Here is a 19,272-nt window from a genome sequence, read left to right as displayed (position 1 = left end):
AGGGGTCCCACCCAGAGCCACTTGTGCAGACGCCAGTGAGGACCCCGAGCCTGTGCCAGGTCAGAGGGCAGCCCCATGCCTGAGAGCCAGTGGGCCCTGCTGGGACCGAGGCCGGCTGGCAGCCCCGGGGCTGTGGCTGGAGCTGGGCAGAGGTGCCCACTCTGCTGAATGTCCGGGGCAGGATCGCCTGCCACTGGGCTCTGTGCGGGGTGGCGACTGGAGATATTTTGGGATGAAAAGGCCCTCGGGGACCCGGAAGGCTGGATCTGACCCCTCAGCCCCAGAAACGCCGCCTGACGGATTGAGCGGCTGTGCTTCTTACCATGAAGGGAAACGGCAGCAGCTGAAATTACAGGCCGGCCGGAGCCGATCTGCTGAGCCAGCCTCAGGGCCACCCAAGGGTGCTCACCAGGCAAGAGGCCTACAGCCACGCCAGCTGCACCCACGTAGTGCTGTTATTTTAGACTTAATGAAACAATGTTCTTACCCACCACACGGACCTCTCCTCTGATCATGCAGTTTCAGGCGGCGGAAGCAATATTGAGATGCCTCGGCAATAAAGGTGACGCTAATTATCAGATCCACCGTGCAGGGCCCGGAGGGCAGTCCTCCTTCCCGGGGCCCCAGAGGACTGGCAGAGGGCAGCGTGCAGATGGGCAGGGAGGCCCAGGCGCTCAGGGCCCACCGTGGACAACGGCCACTTGGGGCTGAGCTGCCCAGGGTCTGCGGTCAGAAGCCCCTGGCCAACAGTCCCCTGCTGGTTTCTCTCCAGGGCTCCCCCTGCAGGTCCCAGAGGCCTCCTCCAGTCTGAACAGCACCCGGACACAGCCAGGCCCGGGGCTGGTCAGAGGGCTTTGTGGGGAGCCCCTCATGTGCCTGGGAGGGCGGGAGAGACCCAGGCTCCTAACAAGAGGGGCAGGGTTTGGGTAGGGGCTCTCCAGAGCTCCCCCCGGAGGTGGGGGGGCACTTCAAGCCAGGACTTTGCCGGGAACCCTCTGGCCCCAGGAGCCTGCATGCACTCCCACTGCATTTCATCAGGGGCGCTCTCCTCTCGTCCTGCCCCCAAGGCCCTTCTGAGCCCCGGGTCCTAAGCCAGCCTACTGCCTGGCCCCTGACACATCTTGCTGTTCTGGATGGGACCCCTGACCTGGAGGCGGTGTAGGCAGGGGACAGGTGGGGGTTGCTCTGCAGGCCTGAGCGGTCTGCCCGCCCCTCCCCACCCAGGCCAGCTCTGTCCACTGGGGCCTTCAGGAGGGGCTCTGGGAGGCCCCCCTGCCCCAGTCCCCGTCAGCAGTCCTGGAGCTCTCTCACTGCCACCCCTGCCACTCACACTCAGGCCCGTCGGCTCGGAGCTGGCCAGCTCCCGTAGCACTCCAGCCAAGCGTGACCTCCTGTCCATCATGAGAGCGCAGGAGGGGGCTGCCAGGGCCCAGGCAGTGGAGTGGCTGGCTGTGTGCGTGTGTGCGTGTGTGTTTGTCTCAGGGCACGGGACCTGGTTCTAACACACAGAATGCACTTCCCAGGCAGCAGCAGGACGGCAAGGCCCGAGTCAGGGCGGGGGCACTGGCTCACCCTGACCCCAGACCTGCTGACTCCGCCTGCCTCCCCCAGCCCAGCAGGCGTTCCAGAAAGAGAGAAACTCATTAGACAATCAAGGCAGCTGCTCAGCTGAGGGTGCATTTTCCTAACTGCTAACACCAGGGTGGCTGGGGACTGGCGGCTGGGCGGCGGGTAACCAGAGCTGCTGCTCACAGGAAGGCTGGGGAGTCTCGGGGCGGGGGGGTGGGGTGTGCAGCCGCCTGTGGGTGGCTCCCCTTGCTGACCCAGTGCCTGTCCAGACGGCCCGTCCACCAGCCGGGGGAGGCCCTGGGGGCTGCTGCTATGGTGTCCACACAGCTGCCAAGAGGTGGCAACTTGGGGTGTCTGACTGCCTTCCCCCCACGGGTCCAGGAAGGCTGGCCAACTGCCACCCCGCCATTTGCTGCAGCTTGGATGGCACCGCCTGTCACCCCCTGCCCCTCCCAGACACACACCTGTGCTCCTGGAAGCCCTCGTTCGGGGCCCCATCTCCACAGCTCGAACTCCGCCCCCCGCCCCCAGCCCTGCCAACCTCACCTTGAACATCTGCTTCACCCGCTGCCGGGGCAAGTTCACGTTCAGCTTGTGCAGCAGCTGCAGGACCTCAGTGATGCTCAGGCTGCCGTCGCCGTTCTTGTCGGCCTCGTCAAACGTCTGCTTCAGCCACTTTGGGGCCAAGTTAGGGGCCAACGTGGGTCCAGCAGGGCCAGCCCCCTCCCCTCCCCCGCTTCCCGAGCAGGAACGGCGGGGGGGGGCCTCCCACCCCAGCGCCCCTCCCCAAACATGGGAGCCAGCCCAGGTGGCCAGTTGCACCCAAGGATATTGGTCGCGGGTGCGCTGGCGGCGGGCCAGGCTGTCCTCGTCGCTGATGCCGGCCATGAGGTAGCGCAGGCCCGTGACCCAGGTGCGTGCCTCGTCCCCGCTGGGCGAGACCAGGTCCAGCGACTCGCGGTGGCTGCCGTGGTAGATGCTGAAGCAGCAGTTGGGGTCAAAGCTGCCCTCTGGGTAGCGCTGGAAGATCTCGGACTGGCGCCCCTCGCTCACCTCATGGATGGAGTCAATGGAGACTGCAGGGGGTCAGGGCGGGGGGGGGGCATGGTCACAGCGCCCCCGGGCCCGGGGGCCCCACCGCAGCCCCGAGGGGCTCTCAGCCACAGCTTGGGGAGGGGGCGTTTTAAGGGACCCTCAGGGTGGGAGGGGAAAACGCAAATGCCCTACCTTCTCAGGCTGGTGAGCCCCTCCCCTCTCTGCTCCGACCCTGGTCTGCTCCCTCTCCCTTTGGGCACCCCCCACCAAAGTGAGCCTCCCGACCCAAGGGCCTGCCCTGCCCACCCTCTCCACCCTTGAGCACACGAGCGTTCATGGCGGGGAGCTCAGATTAGGGGGAGACCCCACCCACCTGCTGGCCTGTCACTCCTTCCCCAGAGGGGCTTCTGTGACCCCCACCCACCTGCTCCCTGCTCTTGGCTGCTCTGTGTTTCGCTTGTCACTCAGCATGATCCTCCTGTTGAGCGGTGTCACCCACCTCACACGCGAGGACCAGCCTCATGTCAGCGAAGTTCCCAAAGGACGCCCAGTGCCGGGAACAGCGCCCGGCACAGAGCAGGTGCTCCCGGGGGAGCACAGGGGCTCCCGCCTCACTGTGCGGGGCCCACAGGGGGGCCCCAGGCCCCTCCTCCAAGACACCCTCCCAGGGGGCTGCACGGAGTGGCTGTCTCCTGGGCCCCGCAGTGGCAGCAGTGCCCTCAGCAACCGCTGGGCTGAGGCCCTGCCCTGGCACACCTGGGTCTCTCCAGTCGGCAAAGACAGAGGGCCCCTCCCGCCTATAAGGACCCACATCTCTTCCTGACACTCAAGCCCCAGCCCGGCCCCTGCACTAATCCTCCAAGTTCACGGCCGCCCCCCAGCCCCATCCAGGCAGCCCTGCAGCCTCCACAGCCAGGCTCCTGGGCTGTCCTGCCCTCAGGGCCCCCAGCGGGGCCTCCCTCTGTGCTCCTGAGAGGACTTATCTCCCTCGAGACTGGAGGTCCTTTAGCCCCAGCATCTGGCACAGTCGCCCCCAGTCCAGGGGGCTCTGCTAGGTGGGCAACAGGGCCAGGGGTCTCTCCCCACGGCGTCCAGAGATCACCACCAATCTCCAAGGCCAGCTGAGTGCACGTGCCAAGCCAGAGCCACCTGGAGACTTCCAGGGCCCCAGGTCTCACTGCCCCTTCGGCACCCCAGGGGCTGCTCCGGCCCCGCGCCCTGAGTGCTGGGCCGCGACGCTCCCCCACCACTGTGCTCCGCCTCCCCCACTGCCACCCCCGGCACACTCACTCTTGGCCTTTTCATTCTTGCGGGAGGGCCGCCAGCGGATGCAGGAGCGATGCTCGTCCAGGAAGTAGAAGCGGACTAGGCCCTTGGAGCTGCCTCGGAGCTTCACCATCTGCGTCCCTGCCTGCATGGCGCTCATGCAGCGCTCCACTGGAGGCCCGCGAACCCAGCGCACAGACACCACACACAGACAGACAGACAGGGGTGCCGGTGAGCGCTGCGGCAGCCCCTCCCCCACCCCTTGGGCTCAGGGCCACGCGGAGACCCCCCACCACCAGGGTACCAAACCCAGACCCCCGGGTCCCAGCCCAGGTCCAGATCCATTCTGGGACCCTGCACAAGGGCTGGATCCACGCAGAGAATCAGACTCTGCCCAGCCCTGCTCCATGGCCCTGGACCCGAGTCCAGGCAAGGTGCCAGATGGACCCTGCTTGTCCCCAGCTCTGCCCTGCCCAGCCGCCTCCTCAGTATCCCCTCACCACCACTACCTGCCCCAGGGTGTGACACATGAGAGGGCAGGGACACGGTGATGAGCCACTCTCAGGAGGTCGCCGCTCTGGCACAGGGTGGGTCCTTGGTGGGCAGCAGGGAGGTGGCCCCCATGACACCCAGCCTGCTTTGCTGGCCCAGACTCCTGACAGCACGCACCCCTTCTGTGGTGCCTTGAGGAAAGCCACCCTCCGCCCAGGTGCCATGAGGGTGGCACCACACACATCCACCACTGAAGCCCCAGAGGAGGCCCCACAAGGCCAAGGCCCCCCACTGGGCGGAGACCTGGGGAGGAGCTGAGTCCCAGTGCCCACGCCCAGCCCACGGGGCCCACCTGCCTTCCCCACCCCCGGCCTTTCAGCCTCCCATCTGCAGCTTGCTTGTCTCCCAGGTCCTGGGGTGGGGGGGGCGACCAGGACAGCAGCTCCTGGCCTGGAGAGGCTGGGGGCTCCCAAAATTCCAGGGACAGGTCCGTCCCAGCCCCCCTCGCACCCTTCACAACTGCCCATGGAAAGCCCAGGACCCAGAGTGCCACCCGGTGAGGCACCCAGGGATTAAACCCCCGACATGCCCCAGGGAGGGAACCTCAGGGGCTGTGGGGGCTGTGGAGGCTGTGGGCAGAGCCAGCCTGAGGGGACCAGCCTGTGGTCCCAGGAAGCCTCTGACCTTGAACTGCAGGCATTGCCGGGGCAGGGGGCCCAGTGGGAGCCGCTCACAGGTGGGCTGGGCTCCATGGGAGACACTGGGAGCTAAGGACACAGTGTGGCAGGGAGCAGGTGGGGATGCCGGAGGGGGGGGCCTCGGAAAGCCCCAGAGGCTTAGAACAAGGTTCTGAGAGGCGCACCTGGACCAAGCTCCACCTGTCAGCTGGAGCAGAGACCCGGACGGGCAGGCAGCCCTGAGTGGGCCTTCCACGGGCCAGCGCCGCTGAGACAGACTCTCGACCCTGCCATCACCTGCAGGGCAGGCCTCGTCCCCCAATGCCAGGGCGCTCTGCTGCTTCTAAGGGCCACACACCTGGCACCAGCCTGCTGGCCACACCACACCCAGGCTGAAGGTGCCACTGCCCCCACAGGCCCAGACTCACCCCTCAGAGCGGCCAGCAAAGCCACCAGGGCCATGCCCCAGCCCCACCGTGCCCCTGGCTCTCCCTGCAACTGCTCAGCTGGGGTTCAGCCTCCAGACCCTGAGAGGGGGTCAGAGAGGCAGCCCAGGGGAGGCTGTGACCCCCAGAGGGAAACCCCAGGAGTCAGGAGTTTGTGTGGGGAGGGGGGAGCGCCCCCCCCCAGGCCTTTCACACTCCTAGGAGCAGCCCCCACCCTCCTGGTCCCAGGGACCCTGGGCCTGGGCGGAGCTCCAGCCAGGGCGCTGCAGGCCCGTCCCCGCCCAAGAGACCAGGCAGGCCTGCCCCCTTACCTAGTGGGCCAAGACGCCACCGTGGGGACACAGCCACGCTCCCGCCGACACAGAGGAAGGCCTCTGCCAAGCAGGCCACTGTTCCCTTGGACCGGCTGCGGGTAAACGGCCCAGGGACAGACATGCCAATGATGATGGCTGGGGGCGGGGGGCTCCCGGAGAGGCCAGCGCCCTCGCCCCGCCTCAGCAGCAGGTCAGGCGGTGGTGGGCAGCCCAGGGGCTCTGCGGGGCCCCCTTGTCTCCTCCGCTTCTTTCTCCTCCCTGTCACTGGCCCCGAGGCCCCCTCAGGGCTGCTCCAGGCCCCTCGGGCACTGGCTGGACTATGACCTGCTCTCCCAGAAGGCCCCCAGCCAGGCCACCCCCACCGGGGCCGCAGAGGGGTCCCAAGAGAAGCAGTGTGCCAGGGTTTGGAGGTGGGGGAGCGGCGGCGCCTCCACCCGCCTGTCTTTGCCCAATCCCCTGCGCTAATCCAAGCCTGGATCCAACCCAGCTGGCCAGAGGATTTAGGCCAAGGGAACTCCCAGCTGGGACCAGGAGGGGACCAGGCAGGTGGCAGTGTCATCCAGGCCCCAGGCCACCAGCCCCCACACCCTGGCTGAGTAACGACAGGCAGGACAGAAGAGTGGCCTCCTTGGGGACCCTTAGGACCTAGCAGCACAACGGGGGGTCCAGGGAGCATGTTCAGGCCCTGCCAGGAGCGGTCTTCCCGCCCCCCCGGGCTGGGTGCCATGCTCCAGCCCTGCCTGAGCTCAAGGAGGAGGTGCGGCTCTCACCCCCCATCTCTTGCGCTCCTGGGGAGCTCCAAGCAGGTCCCCAAGTCCCAGTGGACCTGGAGGTGGGACCCAGGCAGCACCCTGCCCCAGCGCCCAGCAGTCGGTGGGCTGGAGGCCTAGAGGCTGGCTGGCCGGGCCTGTCTGGCTCAGGGAGGCCCCAGGCACATGGGGCCCCTTTCTGCTACGACTCCCGGCTCTGGTTGAAGGAGGCAGGTCCCCAAGGGTCCACCCCTCACGCCTCCTTGCTCAGCTCTGGCCCCTGGCATGCAGCTGCCATGCCCAAGGACCAGCCCCAAGCTTGGCCTTCCCTGGTGGAGGGGCACATTCATCATGGCATTCTGCCCCCGGGGGCCGGGGCTGGCCGGGGCCCCCTGCCCTCTCCTGACCGGCCTGCCTGCTGCCTGCTAAGTGGACACAAGGCCCAATCAAGGCCATGCCAGCCGAGGCCCAGACAAGGGCAGCTCAGGGCAGCCAAGCCCAGAAGGAGCCCACTGCTCTGCAGGCAGCTCTGGGGCAAGCGAGAGACATCAAGGGTATCTCATGGGCCAGGGCCACTAGGAGCCCGAGGTGCCCGAGGCAGGCCGGCCTGGCCAGCAAGGTGCACGAGGCTGGAGGACAGAACCCCAGCCTGGTCACGGCTACTGGCCTCCCGTTCCTCCCGCCCCCGGGCCCATGAGCCCCCAAGCCCACCTGGGTCTGTGTCCCAGGCCGCCGGTGGCAGTGCCAAGCCTGCAGGCCCCAGTGCTCACGGCCATCAACCCCACTGCTCCTGGGCTGTGTGGGAACAGATGCCCTCACCCCTCCAGCCAGCACAGAGGGCAGGTGCCAGAGGCCAGGCAGCTTGGGACAGTCGCTGGGGTCCAAGGTCAGGTTGGAGGGTTGGGGGGACCGGGCCGTGAGGATGGCTCCTGTGGCCTGAGCACAAGAACCAGACCCCTGTGGGCAGATCCGATGTAACTGACTCCAAGCCAAATGCCAGAACCCAGTTAAGAGCCTGTGCCCGGAGGCACCGGCTGGGTGGCTTTCAGGAGGCAGCTCTGCTGGAACTGGAGACACTAGACTCTGAAGCAGGAAAGGGGAGCGGGTCCTGGGCATCCTTAGGACAAGGCTGGAGCCCCCTGAGCTGGGGACAACTGCGGGGAGGGGCCCAGAAAGCCCAGGGGAGCAGCAGGACCAGAGCAGAGCCAGGAGGCGGGGGGAGGTCCAGAGACAGTTCTGGCTGAGACCTGATGGCCCAGACGCTCTGTGTCCTGGGCCCGGTGGATACCACCCTCCTGAAGGGCTGCCCCTTCTTGTGGTCACTGCCCCCGTTCCCTCCTGGGCCCTGGCCGTGCAGTCCCACCCACACACGGCCTGGGCTCCTCCAGCCCAGCCCACACCGGGTCACACCTGGTCTTTCCTCCGCGGCGCTGGCCTCCGCCTCCACCCCCCAAAGCACCCTCCTAAGGTCTCACCCCTGTGCTCTCAGCCACCAGCCCAGGGAGCTGGGGGGCCCCCATCTTCCTGGGCAGGGGCTCTGGCACGGGGCACTGAATGAGGACAGCATATCCTCCACAGCAGCCCAGGCCCTAATCCTGCACTGACCAGGCAGATGAAGGCTCAGCTAATCCGGCCCCACACAGGACCCTGCTGGTAAGGCTCCTCCACCGCCCGGGGCACTCAGGTGACCCCCACGCCCCCAGCACTCCAGCAGACTCGGGGGTGCAGAACCATAGCCGCTGCGCAAAGCTGCGGGTGCCCCCGGGCTGCAGGACTCTGGGGGGAGAACAGCTGCCCAGGGGGTGGCCGCGTCACCCCCACCGTGCAGGTGGCCTCGCTGGGTGCAAAGGCCACGCCCAGGTTAGACCCCGAAACCAGGAGGCGTGGATCCCTGCCTCCCACCCCCCCCACCCCAGCCCCTCAAACGCACCAGGCCAGCAACACCAGCTGGGACCCCTACATGTGGTCACCCAAGCCAGCCCCACCCTTCTCCCCCCTGGAGTCACACTTGGGGCCTAGGTCCCAGGACCTGAGAGGCCCCCACCCCAGGGGCTGCCTGAGGCAGACCCCAGGCTAACACCTGGAGCAAGAAGGGCCTAGTTCCCCACGCCTTGACCGTTCACCCACCGACACCTGCCCCACCGCCCGGGGCCCACGCACCTTCGCTGGGGGTGGGAGGAGTCGGGGGAGGCTTCCGTTTCTCACAAGGCCCCAGACCCCAACTGTGGTCCGTGCCATCAGTCTACATGGCTGCCCAGCCAGCCGCCGCCCGGCCCTGGGGAGGCTCAGGCAGGGGTGGACAGACACCCCCGGCCTCCGGCCCTCACACTCGGCCCACCCTGTCTGACAGGCCCACCCGGGAGGCAAGCCCTGCCCTGGGACCCCCGCAGCCCCAGGCCAGGAAGGGGCAGGAGTGCTGCATCGGGGCCCTGCCCTGCACATGCCAGGGGCCACCTGGGAGCCCCTCCTGGTACGGCCCTCTCCTGGTCCCCTGTCCCGAGACCCTGAGTTATTCCTCCAGTCTTCACCGCTGCCTGACAGGACCACATGTCTCTGTCTGCACCCCCTGTGACCCCAGGACTCCCGGGTAGGGCCACCAGGTCCCACCCAGCTCTGCCCCTGGACCAGCTCACAGCAGGAGCTCCAGTGTAGGTGAGCACGGGGCCAAGGCCACCAAGCCAGCTCCTGGAAGAATCACAGAGCCAGCATCTGGTGTGGCCGTCATGGGCACTGCCCCGCCGTCCAGCTCTCCAGGGCCCAGCCACACCAGGCAGCGCCCACACCTCCAGCTGTGGCCTGGGAAGCCTGGTGTGCAGAGGTGCCCGGCAGACAGGACAGGCAGGGCCGCCTCCCGAGCGCCTTGGACCCCATGAGACACCCAGGGAGGCGTGGGTAGGACGCTCCTCACCTGAGCACCCCCTCCCGCCCCCGCAGCGGAAAGGCTGACCCAGCAGCAAAGGCCCTGGCCGGCCTGGGCTCGGTCCCCCCCGCAGCCGAAGGCCCCCAGCCTCTCACTCCTTCCTTCCCAAGCCCCACGGGGGACACGGCCATGGGACACGGGCAGCAGCTGCTCTGAGGAGGGACAGCCCTCGAGGTCGGGAGCTGGGCAGCCTGGCTGAATTCTGTTTTTATGGCATAGATGGACCTCATCCTAACACAGCGGGCAACGCGGGAGCCGCGCAGTCGGTACCTCTGCCGAGCCCCCATGAAGGCTGGAAAATCAATTTAATCTTCCAACAAACCCCACAAATTACACCCATAGGCTTCCCAGCGCGAGCACACAGACACACAGACACACACACACAAACACACACACAGACGCACACAGACCCATGAGTGCTGCGGGCACTCCCCCAGCAGTGCACACAGGGTCCCCTTACCCTTCATGGGGCAAACCTGCCCCCCCACCGCATCTGCCCCCAGCCCCTCCCTCCTCGGATGGGTCTTTGCCTTCCCCAAGGACCTTTGAGCGGGCCCCTCCCAGATCCACTTGACGCAATCGTCAGCAGCGGCGGGACCCCTGGGGACGAGGCGCCTCTGGCCCTGCCACCAGCCTGTTCCTGCCACCAGCCCCCTCCGCGGGTCAGCCCTCTGGGTGCTCAGCCCTCCGGGTGCTCAGCCCTCTGGGTGCTCTGGGTGCTCCGAGAAGGGTAAGGAAGACAGGCCCCGCCCAAGCCCCACACGGGCTCCAGCGCCCACGGGGCCTCAGCCCGGCCCCCGGCCAGCGCCTCAGGGAGGGAGGGACGGACGGGCCCACTCACATATGGCGGAGATTTTTTAAACGTCTGAGAAGCAGCGCGTCCCCCCGCACGTCTGGGCGCCTCCTCCCCAACTATTTTTATTTTATCAGGGAGTGTGAGTTGGCACCTCAAGCCCACCCTCCCAGGCAAGACCCCAGGGTGGCCGTGCCCAGGGCTGGGGGCACAGGAGCCCAGGCTGGCCCACAGGATCCATGCCAGGGCAGTGGAGCCGGAGGGCCATTTGGCCAGGTCAGCAAGGCTTGGGCTTGGCCCCAGACAAGCCTGGCAGGGGGAGGCAGAGGACGGGAGGTGGGGACAGGGGAGCAGAGGACGGGGTGGGGGGAGGAGCGGGGGAGGAGGGGAGGACGAGGAGGGGGAAGCAGCTGGGGAGGGAGATGGTTGCCAGGATGTGCCCTTTTCCTCCCGCAGAGCCCACGCCCAGGGCAGGGAGCTGGGCCCCCCAGCGGGAGAGATGCGCGTTTGATGCCAGGGGCCTGGCCTCCGGTAGGGTGGGGTACGGCCCAACTCGGCAGTGAGGAGGGTGGGTGGGAGGTGAGCAGGCCAGGCTTTGCTCTGCCCAGGCTGCTTCTGTCCAGCCACCCTCTCCAGACCTCAGGGAGCTGGGGAGCGAGTGACCTAGACGAGGGGACAGACTCTGATGGTCTACACCTTCCACCTGCCCGCAGAGGCCCCAGGTGCTCCTGCTCCGGGCGGGAACAGCAGCAGCCTGGCCCCCCAGCCCGGGCCCCTGCCAGGATCAGCCCCAGGGACCTTTCTGTCCACCACCCGACAGTGACGGAACAGAGCATTCACAACGGTCCCACCATACATAGCTGTCCCCTCTCCTGCAGCAGAGGGCACAAGCAACAGGCCATTCTCTGAGACAGGGGGTGGGGGGTGTCCAGCGCCCTGCCCTGCGCCTCCCCCTGGAGATACCCCACACTGTCATGGGGCCTTCTGAGCACCACGGGGGCCTGGGCAGCACAGCGGGGTCCCAACGTTCAGCCTGCCCCTGCCCACCCAGCAGAGCCTAGGGTCTGCAGTCCCTGCTCAGCAGTGGCTTCATCACATCCTGTAGACTTTGGGGAGAAGCCTTGCCCACAGCCATCCGTGGCCTCCTGCCCCCCGAGGGCCCTGCTGCCTGTGTTCAGGGCCCCCATCTCCCGGCCCTTACTAAGCGAGGCTGGCAGGGCGTGGGGCAGGAGGGCCACGCACCCACCTAGGTCCAAGCTCCTACCTCGAGCTGGGCCCCAGGGAGCCCCGGGGAGCGGCTGGAGGGACAGAGCGGCTCACAGCGGCACCGGGGGTGGGGCTCGTTCCTGAAAAGTCACCAGATGGAGCCCGGTCTGCCTGTCGGAGGAGAGGAAACTCCTGCAGGGTGCGTGAGGGGGCAGCTTCCAGGGTGGGGTCCTTGCGGTCCTGGCCAGTTGGCCCTGCCCCCACCCCACACCCACCCAGGCCGGCACAGGGAGGCTGGGCGGCAGCTGGCGGGGCTGGACAGCCGCCGGGCAGAGCGGGCACAGAGCCACGGAGGAGACAAGAAACAGAAGGCTGAGCCTGCGGATCCATCCCCCAGCCCGGCCGGGCCATCCAGCCAGGACAGCAGCCACCCCGAGAGCAGCTTCTTCGAGAGCCCAGGGCCTCAGCACAGAAAGGGGGTCCAGAAAGGGGGCGGGGCCTCCAAGTCTGACTTCCTCAAGTTTCCCACACATCCTGCAGGACCCCCACCTCACCTGGGCACTGGGCCAGCTGCCCACCCCTGCCCCCCGCCCTGTGGAGCCTGTAGGCCCTGCCTGGGTAAAACCCCCAAACGCACACTGCTGACCTGGGAGGAAGCTCAGGAGGGGCCACAGTCACCTCCACAGCAAGGGCCTGACCGCCAGGGAGAGTTTTCAAAGAACAGCACCTCAGCTGATGGGGGGCGGGGAGCAGGCAGGGCCGGCTCCTGCTCAAGGTGAAATCGGGGCCACATGAGTCACCAAAAGGCCTGCCTGTGGGTCCCTGGATCCGGGGACACCCCAGGACAGGGTGGCGGCCATCCCTGAGTGGAGGCTTCACAATGGCTCCGAGGAGCCTGCCTACTGATGGAGGCTTCCTTGGGCACCACACCTGCGTTCCCTGTTCCCACGTACCAGGACAGAGCTGGAGGGGGCACAGGGCCTTGGCGCTGCTGGAGCAGGTGGACTCCAGACAGCCGACCCCTCCACGCACACGGGGTGCAGTTGAGGGCTGCAGAGGTGGGTGACTTCCTCTCCCCACAGCTTCCCAGGAGCCAGGGGGACCAGCCTGTCCTGGGAGAGGTCCAACGTCCCATCTGGACGCCCATGCCCCCTGGCCTTTCCCACACGGGAAGGGGAGCCCGCGTGTGCATGGCTGGAAGCAAAGTTCCAGGAAGAAGCAGGCATTTCTGATTACTCATCCCATCCTCAGCGCCCTCCCCGGACAGCTCTCAGTGACCCTGGAGCCCCCCTCAGCTCGGCCCTCGAGGGGCCGCCGTGACCCTCCCTCTCACGCTCTGCCCCAGGAGAGGGGCTCTGCTCAATTTTCCAGGGGAAGGGGGACAGGAGCGGTGAAACCACCACTCTCAGCTCATTAGCTGTGCAGACGGAGGCCAGACCCAAGACTCCAGCCATCTGCTCCCACCCTCAGCGGCCTGTTTGAGACTCTTCTGTCACCGAGAGGGGAGCACCCGCATGCTTGTCCCAGCAAATAAGGGCCATGCCGCACGTCTCCCCCCGCAAGCCTGGCTGAGCCCTCAGCCCCAAGGATGGGGTGTGGGGGGTGGGCTCACAGATGCTCCTGCTGCCATCCAGTCCCCTCCCAAGACCAGGCCCTTCCCTCACTGGCTGCAGACCCAGGCCATGTGCAGTCAACCTGCACCTCGGGGCCAGTCCCCGCTTGGCTGCAGACATGTGTCCTGCACCCAGGGCTTCTGACCCGGCTGGACAAGCCCAGAACGGCTGATACCATGACTCTCTGCAGGCCAGACTGACAGAGATATGCTGGGCCAGCACCCCCCTCCAGGGACCACCCACTCATGGGAGCTCTGTCCTGCCCTGGGCTACGGTCAAAGAGGGGGTGCCCCCAGGGTGGCCTGAGCACACGACCAAGCCAGGTATGTCTGCACCACCAGCCCATCCACACCTGCCCCACTGTCCTCCATTCATAGAGGACAACTCAGCTCAGGACGGGGGGTGGGGGGAGGGGGGAACAGGCCCTCCTGAAGCAGCCACACAGGCCAGGCACTCACTTCTCACGGGCACCCTAGGAAGGCAACCCCCTGCGGTTCCTCCCTTGAGAGAGGCTCAGAGAGGGTGGGCACTTTGCTTGAGGTCACACGGCTCATCAGACGAACTGCCAGGGACCCATCCTTAGTCTGCGGGGCAATGACACCCCTGCTCACCATACCAGCTTTCCAGGGCTCTCCGCCCCCCCCCCACCCCCACCCTCGAAGCCCGCGGCATCAGAGGGCAGAAGAAATCAGGTCCAGAACAGCCAGGATGCAGACAAATCACCAGAAGGCAGCGCCCCCCTCCACAGACCCCAGCCCTTCATCAGGAAGTTCTCCTGTGGTCTGGCGCGAGTCGCGCCTGCGGCGGCGAAGCACTGGCTGCTTCCCCCCTTTGCCTCTCCCACCCCTGGTCTGGAGCAACTGCTGCTTTGGGGACAGAGACCCTCTTGTGAGAAGCTCTGCCCCATCCTGTCCCTGCAGGACAGGGCTTGACACCAAGCTCCAGCTGTTATCCCAAGCTCCTCAGTGCTGGGCAGCCCCGGGCAGACTCGGAGAGCTCCCTGCTCCCCTACTGACCTGTGCCGTCTGCCCAGGCAGTGCCGGCCCCAGGTCAGGACAGATTTGAGCAAGAAATTGCCCACCCCAGGTGCCAGGGTTCGGCAAACTAGGGCAGGTCCCTGGGCAGAGGCTGCCGCTGCCCTGTCCATGGTACTGACGGCCCAGGGCGGTTGGGGGTGGGGCAAACAGGGTCCCAGAGGTCGGGACACCCCAGATCTGACCCCCACAGAGGCTGATGCCTCCGGGGGCGGGCTGGTGGTCAGGGGACTGTGGGCTCTGCCAGGGTGCCTCTCCCCACGCCCGTCAGGACTGCCATCCCCCCTTCAAGAGATAAGAGCCCCAGTGGGGGTGATGTGAGGACCGGAGGGGGATGCGCAGGTGTGGGTGGGGAAGGGGTTGCCCAGAGATCCTGGTGGGGGAGCTGGGCACTGCCCATGTGGGGTCAGTGGGTCACTATGGGCAGCTCAGCCTGTCCCTGGACTCCCCGCCGGGGTCATACTAGCCTTTTTCCTCCAGCCCCTCTTGTCCCCTTACCTCGGTCCCGGCTGAGCCCGCCGGGGTCGCTGGGCACGTCCATGGCCCACAGGCGCTACCGACACCGTGAGCAGCACAGCCCAAGGGGTCCCCAGGCAGCGTGCTGGCCCCACGTGTCCCCGTGAGCCGTGCGCCCCTCGCGTGCCCATGCCCGCTCTGCGCTCCACGAAGAACGCGCTGCCCGAGCCGCCGCTGCTGCTGGGACCGCCCCTCCCCCGGGAGCCCCGCCCGCTTTAACCCTTCGCTGCCTCGCTGCCTCGGCTGCTGCTGCCACCACCAGGCTGGGGACCAGAAAGGGTGGCTTGGTGCAGGGGGCAGGGGTGGGGGCGGGCTGAGGGGGAGAGGAGGGGCAGGGGGTGGGGCAGGGCTGCACATTCCTCCAGCAGGGGCTCTGACCACTGCCCACCCCCACCCCTGCTGTCCCTGGCCTCCCTCTCACCCCAGGCCAGCCCTCCTACCGGAAGGGGTAGCTGAATGGACGCCCCCCCTTCAGGAGCTACATGTCCCCCCACCGCTGGCATCCCCCACAACCACAGGTCCTTCTGGTCACTGCACACAGCCCCCCCCCCAGCGCCCCCCAGGAAGGCTCAGCACTGCAGGGTGGCTAGCGTGACATTTCACTGGTTATCCTGGTCGGGTAACCATGTGTGCAGGGTAACGACAGCCGGTGTCCAGGAGCCCCCTGGTGATGGCCCAGCCCCTCGGCCTCCAAACCCCTCCTGTGCTCCCTCGTTTCTTCCCACTTGGCCCTTGGCGAGGGTCCTGCAGAAGCCAGATGGGGGTACCAGAGAACAGCCCCCCGGCCCTGCACACCACCAGGAGCTGGTCCTGCTGGGGCCAAGCAGGGGACGGAGTTTCAGGAGGATGAGTGCCAAGCAGCCCAGCTGGTCCCCATCCCAGCAAAGCCTGCCTCTCCCAGCTGTGCTCCGGTTTGACCTGCCTCATCCAGCTTCCAAGGGAAACAACCTTCCCCAGATCAACAAAAGGGCTCTCTCCCTCGGGTGCTGTTTTGAAAGCTGCCGTTCCTGCCCGCAGCCCTGTTTGGCAGCCCCAACCCATAGCCCCGAGGGTGGCCTGGAGGTTTATGGGGGTAAGGAGGCCTGGTCTGTGGACAGGCAGGCATCCAGCCTGAGCAGAAGGGCCTGGGGCTCCCCAGGTTCTGAGCTGCTGCCTCCCCAGAGTGTGACTGCGACTGCTCCTTGCCAGGAGGCCCCTGGGCTCAGGGGTGGGGAGGGGTTGACAACAACGCTGTCGCACCGCCACGTGGACCCTCCCTGGGGAGGGCCCAGGGCCCACGGCCAGCTCCCACCACCCCTGGTGGCCCCTCCTGGAGCCCTGGCCCCTGGCTTGGAGCGGCCACCGCCTGGGCCCCAGGGACCTGCCCTCGTGAGCCAACACTGTGATACTCTTGTGTCCACGCTAGTCATGTCTGAACAGTCAGGGTCCCCTCTGGTCAGTGGGGCTGTGGAGATGGCAGAGGGAGGGGCAGCATCAGGTCTGACCGAGGCTCCCGCTGGGGTGGCCAGAAGGGCCCTACAGCTGAGGCCTGGGGAGGGGCCGTCCAAGCAGAGGCACCAGTGCAAACATGCAAAGGATGACAGGGGCCAGGCGGTGGGGGAGGGTGGTCCAGCGGCCCACACCTGCGCTTTGAAAGTCCGGCCCCCTCTGGGAAAGGGCCAGGAGCCCCGAGATCTCAGGAGAGGGGAAACGGAAGTCAAAGGGAGACAGAGGCCACGTCTCGGAGTACCACCTGGGGGAGGGGACGTGCGGACGCAGGGTCCCAGGAAGGGGCTCTGCCCGCCAAGCAGCATCTCCCTGGAGTGGACGGAAGGGCCCTGAGCCCTCCCCCGCGGAGAAGCCGGATGAAACCCAAGTTCAGGTTCTAATGAATAATCCATCGGTGTTGCCAGCCCCACCCACCGCTTGCATCCCAGTGAGATGATTTCCGTTACTGGGCCTGCGATTAAAGGCGGTGATTAAAAGCTGCCTGCTGCACATGTTAATTTGCTTAAGATTCTGATCTCCTAAATCTCCTTTCTGGGCATTTAAGCAAAATTCTGCCTTTGAGAGCATTTGGCCTGGCTACCAGTGGGTGGGACCTCGCACGTGGAAGAAGGGCCTGCTGGCCCCCAGGAGTTTCACTTCCTTCTTATTTGAAGAAGGGTCTGGAATCAACAGTCAGGTGATGGGGAGTGGCCTGGGGCCCTGCGTGAGCCCCACCCCCGGGTGGGCTCCCTGGGCCCTTGACCCTCACTGCCGTCCCTCCCCCCAGCCCCCTCCTGCAAGTGGCACCCCCGCCTCAGGACCAGGCCTGCCTCAGGGCCAAAGGGGCAGGGGGCGTTGCCAGGCCTGGGGTTACAAGGGGTGGGTTCCCCCGCCCCTGGGGACAGCAGGTGTGGCTCCACAGGTGACACGGACAAGAAGGATCCAACCCAGGGCTGTCCCCGCTCTCGCCCCCCTGGGACGGACTGGGTCCATGTATTCTGGGTCTAAAACGCTGCTTTGGGCAGGGACCAGTCTGAGACTGGACTTGGCCGTGAGCTCCAGCTGGGAGTTCGGTTCCCAAGTACCACCCGGAGGAGGCTGGAGGGGGCCATGCCCTAAGACATGGGGCCGGCTGGGACCTTGGACCTTGAGCCCTGCGTGCCCGGCCAGGTCTGGAAGCGGGCATCCTTGGGTGCCGCCCAGCCCCGCGTGCTCGCCGTCTGTGCTCCCGAGCCAGGCTCTGCGCAGGACCGCAGCCCCTCATGCCCACTCCTGACTACCAGAACCGCGTCAAGACCCTGCCCCGCCCCTCCCTGCTCACGGTGAAGCCCCACCCAAAACTGCCCCTGCTGCTCCAAGAGCTCCATGGGCGGCCCGCAGCTAGCGCCGTGCTAGGTGCAGGCCCTGCAGCATGTCCATCTAGTTCTGTCTCAGGTGGGGTCAGCGGCAGCAGTGTTTTCCTGCTCTATAGCCTGGACAGAGACCCCAAGAAGGGCAGGAGCCGCCCAGGGTCTCCATGGCAAAACCTGGGTCCCCAACTTCCAAGGCCTGCCGGCGCCCCGCCACGCCCTGACACCTGCTTTCCACTTCAAGTTTCATAACTTACTTAAAAGATATGATGCAGCCCCCCTCTCAATGTCCTGCAGGAAAAGCTCCTACACCTCTGATCTCCCAAAACCCCATCAGGCAGCCCCGTGCCGGCAGCAGGTGACCAGAGACAGGGCCAGGCTGCAGACCTGGGCCACAGCCAGACTAGGCTCCTCCTGATTGGGGGGGTGGGGGCCAAGGGCCTATGTGTGTGCACACGCATGTGCCCAGGGGCCGTGCACACCTGTGTCATCCTGCCTCACTGTGACCCGTGGGAATCCACTGGCCTCTGGACTCAGCTCCCCTCTCTGCAATGGAGAGAGGCCCGGCCTCCAGCTGGGGCCTGGGAGGAAGGTCTGGAGGGCAGGGTGGGGCTGTGGGTACGAGGTGGGGACCCAGCTGGAGCCAGGCCACCTTGTGCCGAAGGTCCAAGGATGGCTGCCACGCGAAGAGGACAAGCTGAGCCCGGGCGCACTGCCGGGCCCGGGAGCAGGAGGCCGGGAGAGGCCACCGTCCCACCAGGGCAGGAAAAGCATTCCCCGCCCACAGCCACGGGCACCTCAGAGTCCGGCGTCTGTCCCACATAAATCTCCAAGGAAATGCCGCCTGCAACCCCCTGCAAGAAACAGGTTTGCAGGTGCAGGCGGGCTGTGCCAAGGGCCCCAGCACACGGGGCCTGGAGCACAGCAGAGGGACCACACAGCGTGTGTCCCCGATGCAGCATCTCCAGCACTGTGTCAGAAATCCTGAATCTGCAGGCCCCCAGGGACGCCCAGGTCCAACCTCTGCTTTGCTGGCAGGAAGACGGAGCAGTAGGGTCTTTGCCTGGAGTTCACAGCCGTGCAGAGGCTGCGTCAAGAGCACGAGCCAGGCCCTGACCCCCGGCGGGTCACCCCAACAGTCACACGGGCCCCCGCCGCCACCTCGAGGGTGAGCTCCGCGGCCCACGGCAGCCAGCACGCGCCCGTCTTAATCACCTCACCGAAGAGTGGTGCGTGTGTTTAAAGACGGAAAGGCGGCCCCTTGGGTGATGAGTCGGTACTGACGGCCCCGCCGCTGGGAGAAGCACGCGGCCCGGCAGCCGCGCCTGGAAGTTTTATTAATTATTCAACATTGAAGCCAATTTGGTATTGCTTCCTTGGTTGGTTTAAGGATTCTGTAAATGCTAGGGCTTCTGCTAAGGGACGGAGCCGCTGGGGAAGGATGTCCTCGTGGGTGGCGGACCCACCCCCGCCCCCCCAGACACACACTCGACACGCCAGTACGGGCTAAGCAACTTCCTGCTCTGGGAAGCACCTGGGGAAGGAGAGGCAAGGGGCATGGGGGGCCAGGCAGAGGACGTCCCCCTACAAAGACCCCCTGCTGCCCCGGGCCCGGATCCCCTCGTGGAATCACCCTGATGATGAGCTGAGCCGGGGCCAGGCCTGAGCTTGAGGTCACAGGGGAGCCCTCAGCCTGGCTGGAGAGGACAGACCAAGGGGAGCCAGCCTGACCTCAGCTCCCCGGAAGGAGCACAGGCCGTGGGGGACACCAAGGGGGGCTGGGCAGAGCCAAGGCAGCTCCCAGGCATATGGCCAGCGCACGCCAA

The 19,272-nt window shown here is 66.5% G+C and overlaps 1 protein-coding gene across 5 annotated transcripts in view; it reads right to left on the bottom strand.

Moving 5' to 3' along the window:
- The window catches only part of PLCH2 (phospholipase C eta 2), a 66,153-nt gene that overhangs the window by 19,848 nt on the left and 27,033 nt on the right, over positions 1-19,272 (bottom strand). For 3 of the 5 annotated variants that reach the window (XM_021095205.1, XM_013988723.2, XM_013988725.2), the window contains 3 exons: positions 3,895-4,041; positions 2,402-2,645; positions 2,116-2,245 (listed from right to left, as the gene is read on the bottom strand). In XM_021095205.1, the coding sequence (XP_020950864.1) occupies positions 2,116-2,245; positions 2,402-2,645; positions 3,895-4,041 (521 nt within the window). Of the gene's footprint in view, positions 1-2,115; positions 2,246-2,401; positions 2,646-3,894; positions 4,042-11,525; positions 11,646-14,612; positions 14,790-19,272 lie in introns of those variants that run through there. The other 2 variants (XM_013988724.2, XM_013988726.2) reach the window with 2 other exon arrangements.

Source organism: Sus scrofa, chromosome 6 (assembly GCF_000003025.6).
Source record: "Sus scrofa isolate TJ Tabasco breed Duroc chromosome 6, Sscrofa11.1, whole genome shotgun sequence".
Taxonomy (NCBI): Eukaryota; Metazoa; Chordata; class Mammalia; order Artiodactyla; family Suidae; genus Sus; species Sus scrofa.
This window is presented reverse-complemented; position numbering and strand designations above follow the sequence as displayed.